At 39.6% G+C, this 22,210-nt stretch overlaps 1 protein-coding gene across 4 annotated transcripts in view; it reads right to left on the bottom strand.

The window, feature by feature from the left end:
• The window catches only part of AFAP1 (actin filament associated protein 1), a 121,063-nt gene that overhangs the window by 5,229 nt on the left and 93,624 nt on the right, over positions 1-22,210 (bottom strand). For 3 of the 4 annotated variants that reach the window (XM_061369755.1, XM_061369773.1, XM_061369765.1), the window contains exons 9-17: positions 18,742-18,891; positions 14,706-14,917; positions 12,939-13,084; positions 9,065-9,182; positions 7,256-7,516; positions 5,849-5,963; positions 4,173-4,337; positions 3,383-3,573; positions 2,513-2,674 (exon numbers count right to left, since the gene is read on the bottom strand). In XM_061369755.1, the coding sequence (XP_061225739.1) occupies positions 2,513-2,674; positions 3,383-3,573; positions 4,173-4,337; positions 5,849-5,963; positions 7,256-7,516; positions 9,065-9,182; positions 12,939-13,084; positions 14,706-14,917; positions 18,742-18,891 (1,520 nt within the window). The remainder of the gene's footprint in view (positions 1-2,512; positions 2,675-3,382; positions 3,574-4,172; positions 4,338-5,848; positions 5,964-7,255; positions 7,517-9,064; positions 9,183-12,938; positions 13,085-14,705; positions 14,918-18,741; positions 18,892-22,210) is intronic. The other variant, XM_061369782.1, reaches the window with a different exon arrangement.

Here is a 22,210-nt window from a genome sequence, read left to right as displayed (position 1 = left end):
CAAAGCTATAAAGGAAGTACTTGGCTAAGCAACCAGGAGGAGAATTTTCTTGAGCGTTAAATAAGACTTGAAAGCAGTAGCCTCTTTTGCAGGTGCAGAAGGATATTTTTCTTTGTTTCCATTTCTCCAGCAGGTTCATGCCAATAAAAGAACGTTTAAGTCAACACTGAAAGCCTGACTGGAAGCTGGGAAACTGGGAGAGCTCATTTTCTTTTCCAGTCCCTTAACATAAACAAAACGTAAGCTGCTGACATTCACCAGTCCACCAGTTTTGAAAACAAATCAGAAACAATCATTGCCGCTTCCTTCCTGCACATAACAATTTGGGCTTAGTACTTCATTTGAAATGTGAAATGTTTAAATAATTGTTTTTCTTGTATAGCAAGGATATTTGGGCCAGTTTACTGCTCTAGGAATGCTAATGCCTAATATAGTTTTCCACATTTTAATACAGTCACCATTTCCAGCCAAGTAGAGATTAACAAAATTGCAATTAAAATGCTTTTTGGCTTCTAAAAAATGTGTTATTACTTTCTAAAAAAAATAAATAATAAAAGCACAAGTTACAAACAGAAAAGTTATAACAGTATGCATATATATGTATATGTACAGTATGGGTATGTCCTAAATGTGTCCACTTTCTTCTCTATTTCCTTCTTATGTCAGTGCATCAGAGAGGAGAGAGATTTTGATGAAGCAGCTTCCTAACCCACTGTCTCAGGTGCTTCTACCCTAGCAGAAGAGCAGTGCAGTGCTGTGGGCTCATTAGCACAGTGGTGATGTGAGGGTGGCTGCGAACACAAGGCTGGCTGGTGATAGACTCAGCACCTTCGTGCAAGGAAAGAGCAAGAAGGGAGGCACTCAGTTCATTCAAATCCATACTGGGAGGGGGGGGGGGGGGAGGGAATTAAAATCTGACATTTTGAACGCTTATACAACTCCCTCATAACACTGGGAGATTTGCCAGTTGCTGAAGATGCAAGCGCAAGCACAGACGTGAAATCTGTTTCACTCCCACATATTGCACTGACATCCAAGCATGGAGAGCCAAGTTCTGCTCTGGGATACTCACGTGTGACGCCCTTAGCCACATCTATAAAGCCTGGCTCACTCGTAACTGCAAAAGGCCAAAAGAATTGAGAGCCAAATTCCACCCTCGCACATGTACAGTTACCTACCCCCCCAGTAGTGGGGTGTGCTGCAGATGCATACCTGATGGCAGACTTTGGCTGCAGCTCCTTGCAAATGGGCTGAGCACAGCTTGTGCTGCGCTATCTAATTCAGCAAAATTTCACTCAGTATTTAGTGCATGAGGTTTTAGGAAAAAGCTGTTAAAGCTAAATTGGATACTTTGAGTTGTTTTTCCCAGGATGGGAATTATGCTTAGTAGCTCCATATCCTTTTTAATTAGCCTAATCTTATATCCAAGATTCCTCTACAAAAGAGCATGACCAAGCTATCACGCTATCCAAAGCACAGCAATATCAAACAGCACAGCAGGGTTTTTCCTGTATGGTGTATACTGGGCATAAAAAATGTACTACAGCTGCAAAGTATTCTTTCACCAAAAATGTTTAGGTTTTTATAGTGCCCTGGTTTCTCCCACTGCACAGATTAAATGGCTGGCTTTAATGTGCCTGTCCAGTGGGTAGCACAAATCCACATTCATTTTGTAAGAAAGAATTGTGTTCTGCTAGACCACATTCCCTGTGCTAACATGGAAATGTAAGATGAAGTGTACCATTAGAGATGGTATCTTTATGAGACAAATTAGATTATAATTGGATAAGCTTTAGAGCACTTGAATCCTTCTTCAGGTTTGAAAATCAAGCATCTAACTTCCAAGTTAAATAGAACTGAAACCTAACCTGTTTAAGCAGGTTTTATAGAACTGAAACTTTGACAGGTGCAAGGTCCTACACCTGGGTCGGAGCAATCCCAGACACAGCTACAGGCTGGGCAGAGAAGAGATTCAGAGCAGCCCTGCAGAGAAGGACTTGGGGGTGCTGGTCGATGAGAAAATGAACATGAGCCGGCTTCAGTGTGCACTTGCAGCCCAGAAAGCCAACCGTATGGTTTAGGTGTGAGGTGTCCCTGCCCATGGCAGGGTGATTGGAACTTGATGATCTTAAGGTCCTTTCCAACCCTAACTATTCTCTGATTCTACAATTCTATTATGTTGAGTGTGACTGTTCTTTGTTGAATTCAAATGAATCTGGCTAACTGGCAGAAAAAGCAGGCGATGCCCATGAAAAGGATGGAGGAAGTTCTCACATAAGGCATAGCAGAAGTAATTCATGGGCTGGGCAATGTTAATGAGAGGTTAAACAAGCTAAGGGGAGAGGAAATGGAGACATCGGGATGTGCCAGAAAACCAAATCATTTGAGATTATGTTTTTTCATTATCTACTATATTTAGCTGCCCTCTCTCCTTTTCCCCACAAGCAAATAAATTTTTTTAAAGGAGTAAGAAAAAGGACAAAAAGAGAAAATTAAACATAAGTGTTCTTACCTTTGCTTTTCGAAGGACATGGCCTCGACATGGAGAATTATTTGAGGAGGGAGGTCGCTTTAGAGCTGCTGCGCTGTTCACAGGTATTGAGCATTCAGTATCACTGGTATCACAACTGGAGATTGGGGAGTTTTCCAAAGTTCGGTGCTTGAAAATTGGAGACTAATGAAGAGTGGAAAGCCTACAGTGAGTTTCCTTCAAGTAGTCACATGGGCAATATTTTCAATCTACACTTAGAACTGTAGGATGTTTTTAAAGGAGACCATATTCATAATAAAGATGGATAAATAAAAAAGACATTAGTGCAAAAGAAAACAAAACAAAGTACACATTTTGTGATGACAATTAAAGTTTGTTTTCTGTGATCAAACAACATTGGGTTATCTGAAGGAATGGACACATTCCTCTCTGATCCTTCTGATCGCTGCATCTGACACAGATGGATAGCATAAGCCAGGACTGCCATGCTCCATTATGAACACGTGAGATGCAGCCCTTGCAAAGCACAAGTAGTCTCCATCACTGCACAATGACTTGGTACATTTAAATCTTGCTGGACTGGAACAAAATCTCAGTTCATGCAGTTTTACAATCACTGAGGACAATGAGGTGTCAGCTTTTGCATGTTATGCTAACACACACTGCCTATGATTCCCATGTCTACCTGCTCCCTGCTGCTGTAGAAAGTACACGAGATTTAGGTAAAGAATGCAAATAACGCAGAAAGGCATTTAGTTAGTTCTGCTCTTGTTTCCTGGGCTTAATAAACCTTTCGAGAACACTCAGTTCCCACTCATTTCACGGAACTGAGAATACAGAGTACTCCCAGACGACAGTACTGGGATTTGAGCTTTTAATGCCTTTGCATACCTGTGGGCTTGATGTTCCTGATTTGGGCTCAATAGCCAAGCCCAGTGTGATGCCACCAGCCAAGGCTTTCTTAAGGCTCTCCTTCACCTCAGTCAGTTCTAGCTCCAAGTTTACACGTTCAGCCTCCTTCTGTTTACACTCCTCTTCCAACTTCTTCAACTTGTCTTCAAGAATCACTTGGGTCTTCCTGCCTGTCACCCACAGGAATGTTATTATTTTAGCAAGAAGCTTAAATTGACAATTGCAGAAATTATTTTCTTTAAAAACATAAGGAACAAGGTCTCTAAATGTCAAAGACATCACAAAAAAGTTACCTACTTTGCAAAAACAACTTTTTTTTTAATGTAAAACATGTAACAACTGCAATAAGATATTTTCTTTCAGGTGCCTTAGCAAGATTTCTAGTCTCATTTCAAATCAGTATTTTTCTGTTATTTTTCCATGTCATCACAATATAGTTAGCCAGTCACAATAAAACTGTTCCCATGTTCTGCTTGTCTGAAATCCACATCAGTGTAATTTCGTGTGTATGTACATATATACACACATATAAAAAAAAATGTATATAAGTATATACATCTATAGATACATAGTATAAATACATACATACACATTATATATTTATGCAATATTTACATTACATTCAGAAAGCAAATACAGACATCACACAGTATTGTTTAGCATCAAAACCAAATCTCCTGCAGTGGCTTATCTTCAGCACACAATGCAAAGCTGTTTGGACAATTAAGCCTATCCAGGGCAGAGTCGAGCACAAAATAGAACCTCATACCAGCATTGACTTCAATGGCAGCACGTAGATCTTTTCTTTCTTTTCGGAGCTGGGCCAGCCTATTCCGGAGTGCCTCTTTCTTCTTTAGCAGCTCCTCCTCTTTGCTTTGTAACCTCTTCGCATCTGCCTCCACACGATTCTTGCCATATTTGTACTGCTCCGCATCTGTATGCATTAGATTCTAGTTATTTATAGCCCAAATTAACAGAAAAACTCTAAACTATTCCCTGAGACTGAACACCATACAAAGTATGCCATGGCTTGAGAAGCCAGTTTGCCATCCTTCTTCCACTGGATTTTTCTCAAGGGCCATGATTCCAGCTGAGTTCTGCAGCATAGCTACAGAAACGATAAAGGATAGTGTTTTCGCTTTTACATGGGTCAGATGAGAAGTACCAATTACCTTACAGTACCTTGGTTTTCAAAACTGGCCTTGCCTTTGTCTGTAGTTCACAGGAAGGAAAGGAGGTTCCTCTTTAGTTCTGAACCCTTGATTTTTAATTGGAAGGGGTCAGAGGAAAAACACATTTGTCCTTTTGCCTGGTTTCCATTCCTACTTCAAGTGCTTAAAGCACGTCTTTTTTCACCAGACATAAAACAATATAAACATGTTCTCACTTTTTTGATACTTGAGAGTTTTCTTTTTGTAATTTGCCATATAAATGCTTTCATTTCATGGTTCACATGTATTTGTAGTCTAGCTTATATCACAGCCGCTCTATACCTCTGCTCCAATTGCAGACTCGAAGAAAACAGGCCAGCTAACAGATCACTTTGTCTGTCTGCATATCTAAAGGAAACTCAAGGACACTAAACCATTCCTGACAACTAGCTTTAGTCGGTCTTTGGTAACCGAGATGCCTTTACTCCCACAACTATCTTTTCTAGTACCAACTGACCTGCATAGTTAGAAAGACATACTTTTTTTCCTAAAGCTTAACCCAAATTTCTCTTGTTGCCATTAAATCCATGAATTCTTAAAAATTCATAATGGGATTAAAAAAACACATTCATCCCTTCTCTAGAAGAAGCCATGCTTTTGACTCCATATTTAAAAAATACAGTTACAGCACTTTTTTGGCCTTGTCTTCTTTACACAAACCAATCCCTGTTGGGAATGTCCTAGAAGCAATCAACCTACCCAGAAGAATCCTCTTTCTGAACATGCCATTCATTAACTGTAATCTCCTCTCTGTGAGAATGCTTTTGGGCTGTGTGGTTGTCTTTGTTATTTTGTTATACTGTGTTATACAATTTTCTTTTTCATAAGTGATAGAAGTAAGTTCACTTTTGGGCAACATAATGTTCTCATGTCTCCACCAGCTCCTCATCCTCCTCATCCAATGGGAATACAGAGTTATTCTTTGCCTCAAATGAAGATTCGTTACCCTTTTTTGTTTTCTTGCTGCCCTCTTGACTTTGCAGCCATTGGTCCACATTTCATATTTATCATTCCTGACATGACAGCCTTTTATCTTGGGGCATGGCTGGAGTAGTAATGAGTCACCAATGCACACAATATCTCCTTTCAAACTCTTAGCGGGTAGCTTCTGCTCAACCTCTCAGCCACAGAAGAACCACAGTGGTTCTTTATCTTGTTTGCTAATATGACAGCTATTCTGGGTAGCCTCATGACCCCATTCACAAGTGAGGCAGCAGTGAGGAATGATACTTACTGGATGCAGTGCGCTTCACACATGACACCGATTCAGATTTCTTTGGCTGGCTATTTAGAGTTCTCCCTTTTCCGGTGATGCCATTAGCAGTCACAGGAGGCTTCTTGCCTTTAAACTGTTTGAAAACAAAAGTACAAATGGGCTCCAGCTATTCCTGTGCCACTAGCATTACAATCACCCTTGCATCAAGGGCAAAGCTTGACAAAAAGACACCTGCTCAGAGAGCTTCAATAGAGTGCATTGATTGAGCTGGAGATGGTGTTTCCTCCAGAGATGTAGTCTCTGTTAGCTTCCTGCTCAGCAGGAGCCACACCAGCAATCACAGAAAAACAAGGGGATGAACTCCCCATCACTGGTGGCATCACAGTCTCCAAGTTATTTAAATCTCTTACATTTACTGTATTAAGAAAGCCATTGTTAGGCAGAAAACTGTACCTTTGAATAATTTTATACAGTAAAGCTTCTTGAAACACAAGGTTGTCAGAGTTAATTTCATACAGAAAAAACACAATGGGATTTGCCACACAAAAATTTAACATTATTTCTTATTTACTCTATACTTGTGCTACATGTTTAGGTTTTTTTTTAAAAACAATATAATTATTACACATCTTTAAATGTTAGGAGTTAACACATCAATTTCCTCTTATACAACCTCTACTTACTAATTTCAAGGGTTTCTCACTTTAAAAAGCCCTTCACATAATGGTCAGACAAGCTCTAAAGATTACTAGAAACAGCACATTTCATGCCAAAGGGGAGTCCATTTAGAGGACTCCCCTGCAATGAACTGAACCTTGGGAAGAGCCACACTTTCTGTGGCCACCCTCAGAAAGCAGCATAGACATAAGCTTAGGTTTTTTTCACAGGCAGAAAATAACAGGCAGTATATCTAAATATGGTATATACACACTACATACGATATAATTTAGTGCATATATCTATAATACATGTAATGATACATACGTATATTCACTATATATATAACATAGTATATACAATATACAGATCAGTATAATTCTAGAAAGGCAAATTTGCTGTCACAGCGAGGTCATACTTCACTTTCCTTTTTCTCATTACTCCCTAAGCCAACAGAACGCAGCTAGATATGCATTCAGGCTGGGTTTAGAAGGTCACATCTATTTTTTTTGTTATTATCCACAATCTGTAAATCATCAAGAACTTGTGAGGAAAGCCTTTCCTAGGCACCAATACTTCCACAACAGATTTTACAGCTTAGCAAACTTAAGTTGCATTTGCAGTTGTGCTCATGCCTAAACTCCAAGTGCTTCAGTTTTGTCCCTAGCACTAAGGGACAAAAACAGCTCAGTGCCCTTAAGATAACAACCAGATAAGCAGAACATCCAAAAACCAAAAAGCTTTGTGAAATATTAAATAGTACAGTACCTGCGAGCCAGATCCCCTCCCCACAGCAGAGGTATTAGTGACAGACTGAGCAGAAGACAGATTGGATAAGACAGGGTATTTGTAATGGTTAGAGGAGAGTTTGTCAGTAGATGATAACCTATTGGGTTTTCTGTCAGCTGGCGGATAGCGTGCAAAGATTTTTGGAGACGGCAAGTTATCGTACAGGCCTGCGTTATCATAAAGCATTTCTTCTCCAATGTTCCTGCTACGAGAAGAAGGAAAGCCATCTTCTGGTTCCCACTGCAACACACACACTTTGGCAGTTAGTAAACAATACACCATGCAGAACTTCCTACGTGATATTAAAACATTAGTAATTCCCTTGACCATAGCAAGTACTTGGTGTTTAGCAAGCATACGCTCATTGCTTACACTTGAGTCAAACTATTTACAAAGCTGAGGAGGACACAGTGTGGAAAGGAAGTGCTGCATTACATAGCTCATAGTCTCAGTCCTGTGCATTTTCCATTGTATGAGCAAACTGGTACTATCCTATCACCCTTTGGGAAGGGGGGCTGGAACTAGATGATCTTAACGTCCTTTTCAACCCTAACCATTCTCTGATTCTCTGAGTTATTTGCTGCACCTTCATTTGTTAGCTGTAGCACTGAGAAGGCACAAGCTGACTGTGTTAACAGAGGGATACTCACAGACTACACAGATGAATCTGTGGGATTACATCTGGTGCATGAGTTGTTAAAAGTAATATGGCCTAACAGCAGAAGCCAAGAGTGTTTTACTGGTGGGTTTTTCTCTTTCTTCAGGCTATATGTCTTTCTAGTGAATACCAGCTGTTGGTACACTAGCATTACATTTTATTTGCTGGAGAATTATTATTCTGATCTAACTAGCAAAAATACCTACAGACTATTCCTTCTTTTTTTTTTTTTCTTCCTTTCAGAGAAATGGAAAGCTCAACTCAGTCATTCATTCAGTTAATCTTAAAAGAAACCAATTCAGTTGCCAAATATCCTTCCTTAATCCATCCTGGCTGTGGCAGTACACTATTCACACAACGGCATGAGCACATCCGCACATCCAAGAACTACACATACAGACTACTCACCACACACGTGGTTGTGCGTTGTTCTCAAGAGGGGCTTTGTACCATCTTTCTGACATTACTAAGACAGAGGACTGAACCTGCAGTCCACTTTGCACTTTAAAACTCTGAATTTCTCTTCAGTTTAGCCTTAGTGGAGGCCTTTATTAAGCAGCTCAAACCAAGAGCTGACACAGGTTGTAGCTCCCCTGTAAATCTTCCTGAGTACCACGTACTGCCATGGGTTAAAATCCACTATGTGTTAAACCCTATTACACATCTGCCTACGATCAATTTATGAAGATGGAAGTGACCACTGTTGTCCTCCTTTGGGGTGGGCAGTACCTGCTGCTATGAGGAATGCAGGCCCAGGGAATAAGAAGTATTTGGGTTTTGTTCGACTGACACCAAAATATGCCTTGTGTAACTAAGTAAGCCCTTCACTTTGACAGGTCCAATGTGATCTAAAAATTGCCCCCTCAAGTGAGTATTATATTCAAGGACTTGGCAACAAATTGTCTACAGGCAACTGCTTTCTCACGTTGGCTCACGTGCAGGTTAATGTAAACAATATGTCCCACACCCCTCATACTCTGTAGGTGTGAGAAGTTTGCAGCCCCAAATAAAAAAAAACCTGGGAGTTCATTTGGAAACTGCCCAGTGGGGCTTTTTAGACAATATAATTTTCAGATGTCCATGCGCTCAACACATGCAAACCGTTTGTTCTGTGCAAATTCAATTCTTACCGATCCATTTATGCAGGGAACATCATCATAATGAAGTGCCATTCCACTCGGACAGGCGTAGCCATTGGCAGTGCTTCCCCGATAAGGATTTGTAGATATAACCCTTCTGTTCATGAAACTGAAAAAAGAAAAAAGAAAATACAATAAAACCCAGCACTTAAAACCTAATTCTAAATGATGAATCAGTGGTATGTTCCTTGTATCTGATCATGGAGCCTGGAAGCACATATTTTCTCACTTTCCGCAGCATAGTTTTCCCTCTTTTGCCACTCACATGTCACTGATAGCAGCCAGTATTACAACATATGTTCCTGTATTCCATTCTTGCAGTAGGGATACAACTATGTGAAAGCCAAGAGGGCAACAGCTGTAACTGCTCAGTGGCATGTTTACATGGAACCTGCTGTTATAAACCAGCTTCCCAGTGTCCCGTAAAAGTTCCCTTGTTGTCTGCACTGGGGAGAAGCAGGTGTTTCTGGGTGCATGCACGCTCAGGGGGACATGAACTTAGGAACTAGGAGAAACAAGAATCAAATCCAGAAAAAGAAAAGGAAAAAAAAAAGTGGAATTCTGATGAATTCTAAGTTAGCATATCTAAAAAACTTGCTGAATAATTACTTTCTTAAAATCTGGGAATTTTTCTTTTCCAGAGCAAAACTTTTGGCTGGATAGAATTTGCATAATGGCACTATGCTTCCCAACTCTGTCTGGGTAATTGCTCATGCAAATACACTATATGCTCATTCTTGCTTTGGTTCACATGGCATATCTGAGTCCTCTGGAAACTTCAAAAAAAGATTTATTTTGTTTTATTTTATTTTATTTATTTTTTCCCTCCCCTCTCCCCCAAAAATCAACCCTGTAGCATGTTTTACTGCAGTTCTGCAGAACACATGCAAGATATCATGGATTACTTTGGGCTTGCCAAGATCAAACAAGGCAGGAAACGGCAGAATCACGCCCAACAATGATAACCCCAAGGATGAGTTTTCCTTTGTAGAAACCAATGAAACTGAATGAGATATACAGTGAGATTCCAAATAATTCATATAGCTTCAAGTGTATGTCAATGAGAAAACAAAGCTTTCCATCCCAAACAATGGAACTATTCAGCCCCTGTGCTGACATTCATAAAATGTGATAAAGCACTACTAAAGTAGAGAGGGTCTTCCATAGCGCTGGCCGGAGCTCAAGAATGCAGTGGTTTCAACAGTTGCTTTCTTTTGGCTAGTCTGTTGAATTTCTCATTCAGAGTGAGACAGACCTCATCCAACTGTGGCTCACCTGAGCTGCAGGAGACCTGGGCTCACAGGAGGGACAAACCTGCCCAGTTCAGTGTGAGCCTTTCAGGGCAGTGCAGAGATGGAACAACTGTTAGACAATTAGAAGCTTTTCTTACTTCGAACAACCAAACAAAACCCCAAGATAAATTCCATGATTAAATAATGTTTTTAACATTATCATATTTCACACTTCATTAGATATTACTAAAGGGCTGCATTTGTTTACTGTTCCTCTTAACAAAGAACATTACTCACAGTATCACAGTATCACAGTATCACAGTATGTTAAAGATTAACCCAAAAACACACCAACCCCCCCACAAACACCAAAAACACAACAAAAAACACAACCCCCCACCCCACCCAAAAACCCAAAACAACCCACCCCCCACCCAAAACCCCCACCCACACCCCAAAAACACAAAACCCAACCCCCCCAAAAACCACCCCCACCCCAAAAACCCCAAACACCCCCACCCCACACCCCCAACACCCAAACACCAACCAAACCACCAATTACTCAAGTGTTTCTGGTTAGTCTGAAGGATCACATTTGGAGTTGCTATTGTACTTCTTTCTATTTAAGTAGCTTAAAGGAGTGATGCATAATATCTAGGTCTGAAAACTGGGCTATTCATTCATGACATCTGATAACGTCTGTAGAAACTCCACCACCAAAGGAAACTAATATTTATCTCAGTATCTGCAAACACTTCACAAGCATTATTTCACTAAGCCTCATTAATCCTGTTTACAGATGCATTCGTGCAATTTAATTGTATTGTGAAACAGCTAGATGGGAAAGGAAATAGAAAAAACCCTGCTTGGAAGCATTTTTCCTTCAGCCTTTCTTAGATACCTAACCATTTAGATGAAGAAAACTGATGGCACTATTAATGAAGAGTTGATCATTTTGCAAAGTATCAGTCTCAGGAAACGAATAACCAATAATCCAAAGTGAATGTGTGATAATCATAGCTTTAATGGTAACTGCAGTTAATTTGGAATACTGATATTCGTTCTATAAAGGGCAGCAATATTATTTTACTAACACTTCAGTATCATTGTAATTTCTCCTCATTTTCTAGGAGTAGTTGAAAATCAGCAGCTACTTCAGTTGCTTATCAACAAGCTCTTAGAGCCTTTTAAAGACACCCAATGAATTTCAACTAATTCGTAATAGGGGAATTCTGCTATTTTGCAAGTTGTTTGACATTCCTTTCTAATATGTGGCCTAGTTGCATATGTTTTTTCACTTGGCTCCAATTAATATCACATTTGCTCAGGAAAGGAAAGCCATGAAGTATTCGGGGGAAAAGGTTTCCATTCTATTTCTTTCTTAAATGTGGTTATTGCTAGATGCTGACTGAAGCAAAAATACATGTCACCACAGGATAAACTTTTTGAGCCCTATTAACTTCAAAACAAATATTCACATGAGTTTGTAAGCTAAGTGCATTTTGATTCTATCAAAATTATCTGTTTTTTCACAAAACTTGGCTTGTGGTAACACCAAGTCACTTTGATTTCTATCAGAAGTCATTCAAACCAGGTCCTGAATGAATGGAGCTGCATGTTTTCCCTCCTTAAAGCTCTTTTAATACCTTGCCAACAGCAGAAGAATCTTCTTTTGGAAAACACATATGGAATGTGATTCTCTAACGTATTAAGTCACACACATTACAAATTTGCGTTTGGGGTCTCATTTTGCAGCGAGGGTTGACACCTTTGCAGGCTGTCATCTCAGGCCACCCACTTTCTGACCATGGGAAACCACAGGGAACTTCCGTGTGAGGGCATTCCAACTCTCCCAACTGTTCCTTCACTCCTGTTTCTAAACAACCCCATTTACCCAAGGAAAAATGACAGTCTTTCCCACCAAAGACTGCTTTAATGCTAACCTGATTTGAACATGTAAATCACTATATATGCTGAGTGTGCATTACTTTTATGAGCATGGAATCAGTAATGGGGAATTCACAGCACTGTTTTGCAATTTAAATAGTTTCTGTGCTGTGCCTTAGACACCTTCCCAATTTCCACCTCCAAAATTAAAACCCAGAATTTAATTGGACTGGGGTGAGCTTGATGAAGTTTTTAATAAATCATAAAGATCTTGAAAAGGAAACACTGAGAATACGGTGTTCCAAGACTCAAATTTGTCATACATTTTTAGTGTACATCATATATTGGCCCATATATCCTGTATATGTTGGCTCGTATATCCTGTACAGCAAATACAGCCAATAGATAAACAAGAACTATGTAGCTGTATATTTCAGCATATTTGTTCTCTTCCAGGGATACTTCTAAGACTTCAGGCGAAGTAAAAGATTAAAATGTAGCATTTGATGAGGAAACTTACTGCAAAAAGGAGTAAAAATGTGAGTAAAGTTGAAGTGTCCGTATCTTTTACAGAACTTTTATAGGATGCCAACACCATAATCATAAACACATCTAACATGATGTGATGCTGAAACACTTCATAAGTTCAGTATCTGGCAATGGGGGAGGTGGATTTTGATAAGCTGTGTTGGCACCGGGGTTAACATGCAGATATAAATTCTTAGAGCACTGGAAATGCCTCTCACCAGAAGGTTTGTTTGGCAGCCTGAATGACACTTGCAGTCATTTCCACGTCAATGTAGTCATAGTGCAGAGCTCCAGGGTCTGTTGATGACCCAGTTTCTGCCAGCAAAATTCCTATCCATCTGCCCATGTCTTCAGAGGAGGATGCCTGTGAGGAGAGGGTAAGAACATAGGTCAGGTCTTTACTTGCCACCGACCTAAGGATTATTGCAAAAAGGCACATTCTTCTTTTCTTTGCTGACAAATTGCTACCATATTTTACAAGAGGCTCTGGTTTCTCTCTGCCAAAATCCTAAAAACATAGGATTTCTTGTTAAATCTTCTTTGCTAGAAGGAGTGCATATTTAGTAAGCTATGTGCTCATCAGTTATGATGCAATGCAAAGTGGGCAATCTCTAAAAAAATAAGAAAAATAATTGTTTAAGGCTAGCGGATTTAGATTCAAGTCATGCTTATTTTAGACTTAAGAAAATTGAAAGCTATAACAGAATTATTTTCCTCTGCTAGGCTGGAGGCCTTCAGTTTGCATGAATTCTGAAAGGAAAATGTTGGTGTTAAGTAGAAATGAGGAGACGGGCAGAAAGAACAAAATAGTGGAAGGTATTCTAATGTAGTTTTTGAAAAATACCACTAAATTTGTCTAGATGATAGAATTCATTTCCATAATGGCACAAGTAAAGACATGAATACTATTAAAATAATTTCAAAGTTTTCATATTTTCCTTCAAGTCACCAATTCAAAAGTTAAACATTAGCAAGATAAATAATGGAAAAAAGAGGGGGTGGAGAGGAAACCGGGCAGTTTCCAAATTTCCTGTTCTTTTTAAATATTTCATTGCCTTTTACAGTTCCTTGAACTGCTATTTTTTTTTCAGCTTTTTTGAACTGCTCACATGTAGCAGGCCTAGTTGCAAGGTATGAATATTGATGTGACCTGCAGTCAGAAACCCAACACTGTCAAAGTGTCCATACAGCCATTAAAAGCAAAAAGTTGCCTCCTCCTATAACAATAGTTAGGGCTGGAAAGGACCTTAAGATCATCTAGTTCCAACCCCCGTGCCATGGGCAGGGATGCCCGGCACTAAACCATGTCATCCAAGACTCCATCCAACTTGGCCTTGAACCCTGCCAGGGATGGAGGATTCACAACTTCTTTGGGCAACCCATTGCAATGCCTTACCACCCTCACAGTAAGGGACTTCTTCCTTATATCCAACCTAAGAGATGGATTTATGACCTTCTTAATGAAAGCAGCGTGCTAGTATGTACATATGCAGTGTGTCAAGAGACTCACCAGATTGCTGGCACACTGTATTTCTCACTGCAGAATTACCTCAATACAGATACAGACTGAATAAAAGGAGTTCACATAAGTAGCAGACAAATGAGAGTTAATAGCTCTAGAGTTCCCATCAACAGTGATCCATTATTTAATTATAGCTAAGCTATCTACCCAAAGTAATTATATCCCTGATTTAAAAGTGTGCCTAGACAAGGAGCAGGGATATTTTAGTAGCAGGTGAGGGGAAGGTCAGTGTGGAGAAAAGCAATTTACTGAGAAGATTTCTGAACTGCATTAAGTTTCAGTTCTCTCTTTGCTGACAACTCAATATTTCTCTTCTTTTTCCAGTGTTTATTATACAACCATGCAACAATATTATTCCAAAGATGCTTTTTCTTTTTTTGGAATGGCCAAGTTGTAGGAAAGTGCTTCTCTAATACAGTTTGTGAGTGTTCCTACAAGTCACAGCCATTAGCAATCAACACACCTCGAGCACAGCAACTTCCTGCCCATTTCGGAGCAGGCGGAAGGTCAAAGGATGCTTCGAATCCAGCCCCAGGATGACTTCACAGCCACGGAGAGGGATAGAAACAATGTGCGTCTTCAGATCTGTTCTGTCCTTGTGGAAAATGAGTTTATTATCTTTCACTCTGCACCAGCGCTCACGCCAACGGTTATTTGAGAGCACATTGAGATATCCTGCAATAAAATGAAACGTGAGGTATTTTATTCCTGACTTTTTAAATACAACCAAGAAAAAACTTCCTTGTCGGTGTAGTGCTAGCACTTAAACTACTTATTTCTTTTATAATAGAAAGTCCAGATGGGTTTTAGGAAGACAAGTAAATGACCCTGCCCACTTCTTTTTATTAAAGCTTTCACAGTGCCAATAATCTAGGAAAAAGCATACAAAGATGTGATCCTGCTCATGTGCCAATGGCTGTTCTGTGTTAGTTCCAGCAGCAGCTGGATGAGCAAGATCATGCCAATACCTAAGACTTTAGTAAGAATGGGAGAGGGAGAGTGATAAAAAGGTACATACACAACTGATGTGCTCACACAGAAGACCCACTTTCTCCATGGGTAATGCATTTGCTAACTGTGGCTGACCAAAATTTGCTGGCAAAATCTCAACTCATATTATAAAATTAAGTGATAGGCTACCTTCTGTAACATCCAAAATCAGTGGTTTAAAGACCTACATAGCATTGATGCTATATGTTTTAATTTCTTTCAGAAAGAAGAATGCACATTTGGTTTGCAACACATTTAAAGCAGAATTTAGAAGATCACTACTGATGCCAATAAAAACAATATTCACATTGATTTACAATTCAGGATGTAAATGTATGAAATTTAGCTAAACTTGAAGACAAAAGTTTAAACAAAGATTATTTTTCTTTCCAGATTAATACAAGACCCTTAGAACAAATCAAAATTTCATTAAAAAACTGCCCTTTAAAAAAACCGCTTTTTTTACCATGCTCTATACCAGATACAGTGTCTAGGCATATAATATCATTAAATGAGTAGTTCTTCCTTCTCTGTCCCATAGCAACAATCATTCCAGACTCAAACATTAATATCAGGACAATTTTCTTGCCTTATTTAGTCAGGGAATGAAAAAGAAAAAACAAAACAAAACAAACTTCTGCTTCTACATTATAATAGTACATGAATTCCGCATGTTGCTGCTTCCAAACAGGCTATGAGGAGGGAAACAAATGATATGTTGAACAGGCCAGAATTTATGTAAAAAAATATCTTCAGTCTCAGGTCTGATTTTCATTTAATCCTGTTGGATAGCTATCTCTTTGGTTTTCATTGAAACTATGACTTATCATTAATTTTTCTGCGTTTTCCTTCCAACATTATGGTTCCAATGTCAAAGCTTGATCCAACAGGATATAGCAGATCAGAATTCCGCACATCTTGGAAGGTGCCATAAAAAAGGAGGATGTGCACAACCCTCTGATTTTTGGCTCCTTGTGATAATCACACTCCTCAGCTCTTCTCCCCCCTCCTGTAACAAAACCCTGTATAGCTTTGCATTATACTATAATCCCTAGAAATGGAAAACCTTGCACGTGCAAGCCAGCTGGCTTGTTTTGGAGTGAGAGTCCTTTTTTTCTTTTTTCAGACAGCACTTGTTTTTTCCCTCTGCTCCCAGCACAGCACTCGGAAAAGCTCTTCCAAACCATCCAACTTCAGTCGAGCTAAGCAGGATCCCATGCCTTTCCTCCCACATATCCTTATGTAAACCTTCAACAGATGATATGACCAAAATGGCCTGTTCCCTGTTGAGGCATTATCATTTCAGCTTAGCCCAGGTGGTCAAAGACCAGGATTCATAGAATCACAGGGTCACAGACTAGTTAGGGTTGGAAAGAACCTTAAGATCATCTAGTTCCAACCCCCCTGACATGGGCAGGGATGCCTCACACTAGACCATGTTTTCCAAAACTCTGTCCAATCAGGCCGCCTGTTCTTGCTTCCACCTTCTATAAGCTTCTTTTTTGCTTTTAAGTTTCTTCAGCAGTTCCTTATCCATCCATGGAGGCCTCTTGGCCCATTTCCTTCTTGTCAGGATGCAATGCTCCTGAGCTTGGAGCAGGTGATCCTTAAATATCAACCAGCAGTCTTGGGCTCCCCTGCCCTCTAGGGCTTTATCTTATAGAACATTACTGAGCAGGCTCCTGAAGAGGCCAGTCTGCTCTCTTGAAGTCCAGGGCAGTGAGCTTGCTGCATGCCTTTCTCACTGTCCTGAGGATCTCAAACTCCACCATCTCGTGATCACTGAAGCCAAGGCTGCCTTGGAGCATCACATTCCCCACCAGCCTCTCAGTGTTGGTGAGCATGAGGTCAAGCATGGCACCTGCCCTTGTCAGTTTCTCTGTCACTTGCAAGATGTTGTAGGGAAGAGCTTTGCCATGACTCCAAGTGCAGGTGGGGTTTAGTTGCTGGGTGTCCCCTGCATCCCCACTGGGATTTTCCCTTTGTTCATGGGAGGCAGAGCCTTCTAAAATGTGAAAAACCTTCAACTAAGGAACAGCCTCCCAGAGGGCACTGAAATGAGCCAAATTTCTGGTTGTGAGAAACTCTTCAGCAAAGACTTCCTGCAATGACCAAAGCCTAGACACTTAGATATTTTCCTATAAAATCTGCAAGTGGTGTTGAGTACAGCCAAATACAGGCAACAGTAATGGCTATATCCGAAACAATGATAGAAATACTAAGAATTAAATTATACAGCTGTGGTTAACGTCTCACATAATACAGAATAATCAATGGAGTATGAGGGCCCGGAAGTCTGAGTTTTAATGGAAGCCAGATGCTTCGGACAACTCATCTGGCTGGACACAGCTTTTCCCAGCTGTTCTTTTGGTTGATAAATCACATCTGTACTTAGCTGATGTATAGACATATATACACACACTTATTTAATCAAAGATTGCTTATGTGAATAATTCCCAAAATGTGGCTTGAAAGCCACCTGTGATCTACAAAGCTCTCACTGGTGGTCACGGATCTGCTTCTTTCACACTGGGCAAGCATCTGTCACACCTCATGTGCCCATTAGCTCTCCCAGCTGCTGCCTAATCACAGATTTCTGGGTTTCCCAAAGTTTTCCTAATCAGTTGAAGGGGAAAAGGCAAATCCAAATTCAGAATCTGGTGCAATTGCTTCACGGCTTGATTTCTATGAAGCCTCTTTTTGGAAGGGACTGGGAGAAGGGTGGGTTCACCCTTATTCACATATGGAAGTGTTACCTAATACTGGAGTACCAAAAGGCAAACAGGAGAATGTAAACACATTGCATTGCTTGAAAATACCAGAGCTGTGAGGACATAAACTAAGTGCAGTGCACAAAGTCCTGAATTCTGAGCAAACATTAACAGCTGAGATACAAAACATAAGCATTTCTGCACGCTTTTTTATATACTTCCTTGGTGCTGCCAAGCACTACAGCTGTTATATGGAGTGATCATCATTAGGAGTTAAAATAGCTTCCTAGAAATTTGTTACTTCATTTAAGTCTTGCCCACAATTAAACAAAATCAAATCACTTTGGCTGAGGCCAGTTGGCTGCTGTCTTGATTGCTATCCCATAGAACCTCACCATGACCCATTATGAAAGACTTGACCCCTTCCCAAGAACTTCTTCTAATTCCTAGCCTAAATTTATTTTATGGTCCAGCCCATATTCATTTTATATCCATTTGTTTGAAAACAACTGATTTCTTTTTGCTTTTTGTCCACGTTTCTCTTCCCCCTAACCTTTGCAAAGAGCAATGATACTCCTTCTGAGCTTATGCTACTATTTTATTTTAAAACTCATTACTTTTGTCTCTTTTCAGATGATAAGCTCTTAGTTATTCTACTCTCACAGAATGAGTGAATCCTTCTGGTGCTGGGGGAAGAATTACAGCAATAAAAGCAGTTTTGAAGGAATTTCTAGGCTAGAACTTTATAAAATTTTAGTCACCATGTGCATTTAAGACTCAAGGAGAAATATCACTTACCACATGTTGGGACATCTTCTTCAGCTGATGAGGTCTGCTCATCTGTTGAAGGCTTTTTCTTTCCTAAACCAATGATCTTCGTTATTTTTTTCCCCGTTACTTTAGTCACAGTGCCCTTGGCTTCTGTTTTTGAACTTTTTTTCCTCTTCACTATTAAGAAAGCAAAAGTGTGTATTTTAGTGTGTTTAAATCAACCATCAAATAGTGAGAACCTGCATAAAAACAGTTGCGCATTCAAACAATTCTGTGCAAGATGAACATTCATTCAAACAATTCTGTGCAAGATGAACATTTGTACAGAAGCTGCAGACTGCAGTGAGATAAACATTATATGCCCTCTCTAATGCAGATGCTTATAAATAACCTCTGTGCTATGAAAATCATGGCTTTCAGAAGGATAAGAAAAACAAAAATCAAGTACAAATCAATTTAATTTAGCCTAATCAAGCTGCAAGTCTCTTTCCACACTAGTCACCACCTGATTTATCAGTATGACTGAGGTACCTGCATATAAATTTAGCTCATATACACAAGAATAAAAATCCAGTCAATCTTCCATTGTTCTTAAACATTCACCTCAAAATACTTCAACAATTATATACACAACAAAGACAGAGTACGCTTGCCTAGCAAAATACTACTGATATACAATTAAGTTAAGCTACCTTATCGTAAAGATAACAACAGACCTTTTAGAAAGATAAAACTTATAAATCAACTACTAACAATTAAATTAGTTGGATCAGTATAAGCATTATATCTAAAAGTTGGCACTCCTTGTGATCATGAGGTCTTGGCAAGAAAAAGCTCTGACACTTCAGTAACGTCCAGCCTATGCTTCCATTAACTCAGTATGATACTACTAGCATTATGGCTCTGTGCACTGAGGACTACGGGTATCATTTTTTAAAGTATCTGCCTGACTAAAATCTTAACAAACCAATTTAAAACAAAACCCCAACTTTGTCAGATTAAGCAATTAAAAAACAAACCAAAACAGAACAAACAACTTTTTATTTGCAAAATGGAACAAATGAAATAAACCTTCAGAAATTGCATTTAGTGGCCTAATTTGAATTCCCTCAATGGAACAGAAGTCCCTCTGCTAACTGACAGAGTGGTAAAAATATCCATTAACTTGCCCTGATACATGATTTTGATGAAAAATACATCTAGCATAGTTACTGATTGAGCTGCTGTAACTTTATCCCTGACATATCAATTCCCATTGCAACACAGAACATTTAGTGCTTATGGACTTGTGTAAACCAAGGAAAAAAAAAGGACACAATGTTTATATGAAAAATGACTGTATGAATTGATGAACTAGGAAGAAGAATGCATGGGAAATAGAGAAGCAGTTTGGGACTCACAATGGGATAATTTATCATATTTAGTTTAATCATTAGGAATCATGGCACATTATTTAGAAATGCTATTTGTAGCCAAGACTGTACACATCTGTCACCTGCTGCATGCAGTGCTGAGGGGGAAAGGGAGCTTTTCAGGCACAGATAGCTGTACACCAGCAAACTCTAATACAGCAATGCGTGTGTACAAGAAAGGTCTAATTCTCTATTCCTAAAAAGAGTGCTAACAACTTACATTATGCTCCCTAACATGCAACCACCCCCTGGGTTTAAAGGAGGAAGTCTCCAGACATCCTGTCTGCTCCTGTCAACCTCCTGCCTAAGTGATCACCTGGATGCAGCACCAGCCTGCAGACAGGTTTCCATCCCACCAGCAGCAGCCAATGACTGACTGTGACTGTTGAGTGGGGAGGAGATGAAAAACATTGAAAAAAGACAGACTGAGAAAAACTCATCTCCTTTGAGACAGAAGTCCAACGGAATCATGAGCATGATACTCATGAGCATGAACACACACAGTGGAATAAGCCCATTTCAGTGGGGGTTTTGTCCTTTCTGTCCTATCTTCTCCTCACACTGCTGTTTTATTCTCCTGCAGAACTGAGAGGCAGCAGAAATAAGGCCTTCATGACTTAATCTTTTCAAGTCTGAAGAATATACTGGCAGCTGCCTGACTGTCACTGCTTTTTTTTCACAATAGGTTTTTCTCTTCACTTCCTTCCCCATCACAAAACAAGCAGCTGGTTAAGAGCAGCACAGAGGTTGGCAAGTGGGTGATGGCTGGAGACAATAGCTCTCCAGCGTCTCCCTTCCCACGTACTCCATTAAGCTTTTCCTATCTACGGCTTAAAAAATAGTGTGACTTCATCCAGAACCCTTTAAGATGGTACCACGGTTGTTTCAATCTTTCTGCAGTCATTAATGCATAGTATTTTTATTTCAACATGTTAAAGGTCACAGTTTTCAGAAAGAAATTATATTTTTATTACCCTTCCTGAGACATTGAAGCTGGGCTGCTTTTCCAGCAGCACATGATCCATCAGCATGCCTCCTGCAAGGCACCTGAGCCACTAGGCACTTTTGGACATCCTGGACAACACAGCTTTTGGATCACAGATGTTTCTCAGCAGGTTTCAAAGACTAAAACAGTACCTAGCTTTTTCAAAGCTCAGTAGATTTTATAGGGTGGAATCTGACCATGTACCACAACTTCTAGAAACCACAAAGCCTGACATTGTTCCATACTGTTGGGTATGTCAGAGATCTGCATAGCCAGGAAGTGTTGGAAAACGACCCAGGGAGAAGATCAAAGGAAATCAGTCAATAGGCGAGACAGCACTGGCACCAAGGCCAGTATTGACATTGTGCTCACTGCAGCTCACATTACCCTTCATCTTGACAGATACAGAAGAATGTCTTATCTAAGTGATACCATTACTACATGGCAACTTAACGAAGTCACAGGTTTTCTTCCACTTTAAAGAGGAGGGAAGGGGATGGGGAAGACAACATAGGGGTTGAGTGTTTAGGTAGAACTCAGACAAAATTCCCCACGGTTTAGGATCTGCCTTTGTTAGATTATAAGGACTACAAAATATGCATGGCTGCAAAATAGCATATGTAAAATTTTATACATATATACTCACAAATCCACTGATATCACATTGTTATATATGAGTATTTTAATATAATCTTATAGAATAGCTTTATATATATATGTATTTGTGTATACACACATATATTTAAACTGTGTATCTATGTGTATACATACTCATATATGAATGATTCTTTCCTTCTAGTACTCAGTGACCGCCTTTTTCTCAGAAGCTGTACTGTTTATGTTGCCACTATAGTTACGATTACAAAACGCAACTGCTAGTTGCCTCTAGTGGTCGCTCAAGCTCTGAAAAACTACTTTTGAACATACAAAAGGCCAAGCCAAAATTCTGTTTTCTGTTCCCTTACTATTGTATTGATTTCACCTGCACAATAACATCAAGTGCCTTATGGTGCTGCAAAATTTTAACGAATCACTCTTAATACTCTTTCAAGTTAAATTAAATTCTAATGAAAATATTCAAAAGCTTGACTGCCTATTT

The sequence above is a fragment of the Neopsephotus bourkii genome, unplaced genomic scaffold (genome assembly GCF_033783945.1).
Source record: "Neopsephotus bourkii isolate Nb327-2 ecotype Australia unplaced genomic scaffold, CSIRO-AGI_Nbou_v1 NB_144, whole genome shotgun sequence".
NCBI classification, from domain to species: domain Eukaryota; kingdom Metazoa; phylum Chordata; class Aves; order Psittaciformes; family Psittacidae; genus Neopsephotus; species Neopsephotus bourkii.
This window is presented reverse-complemented; position numbering and strand designations above follow the sequence as displayed.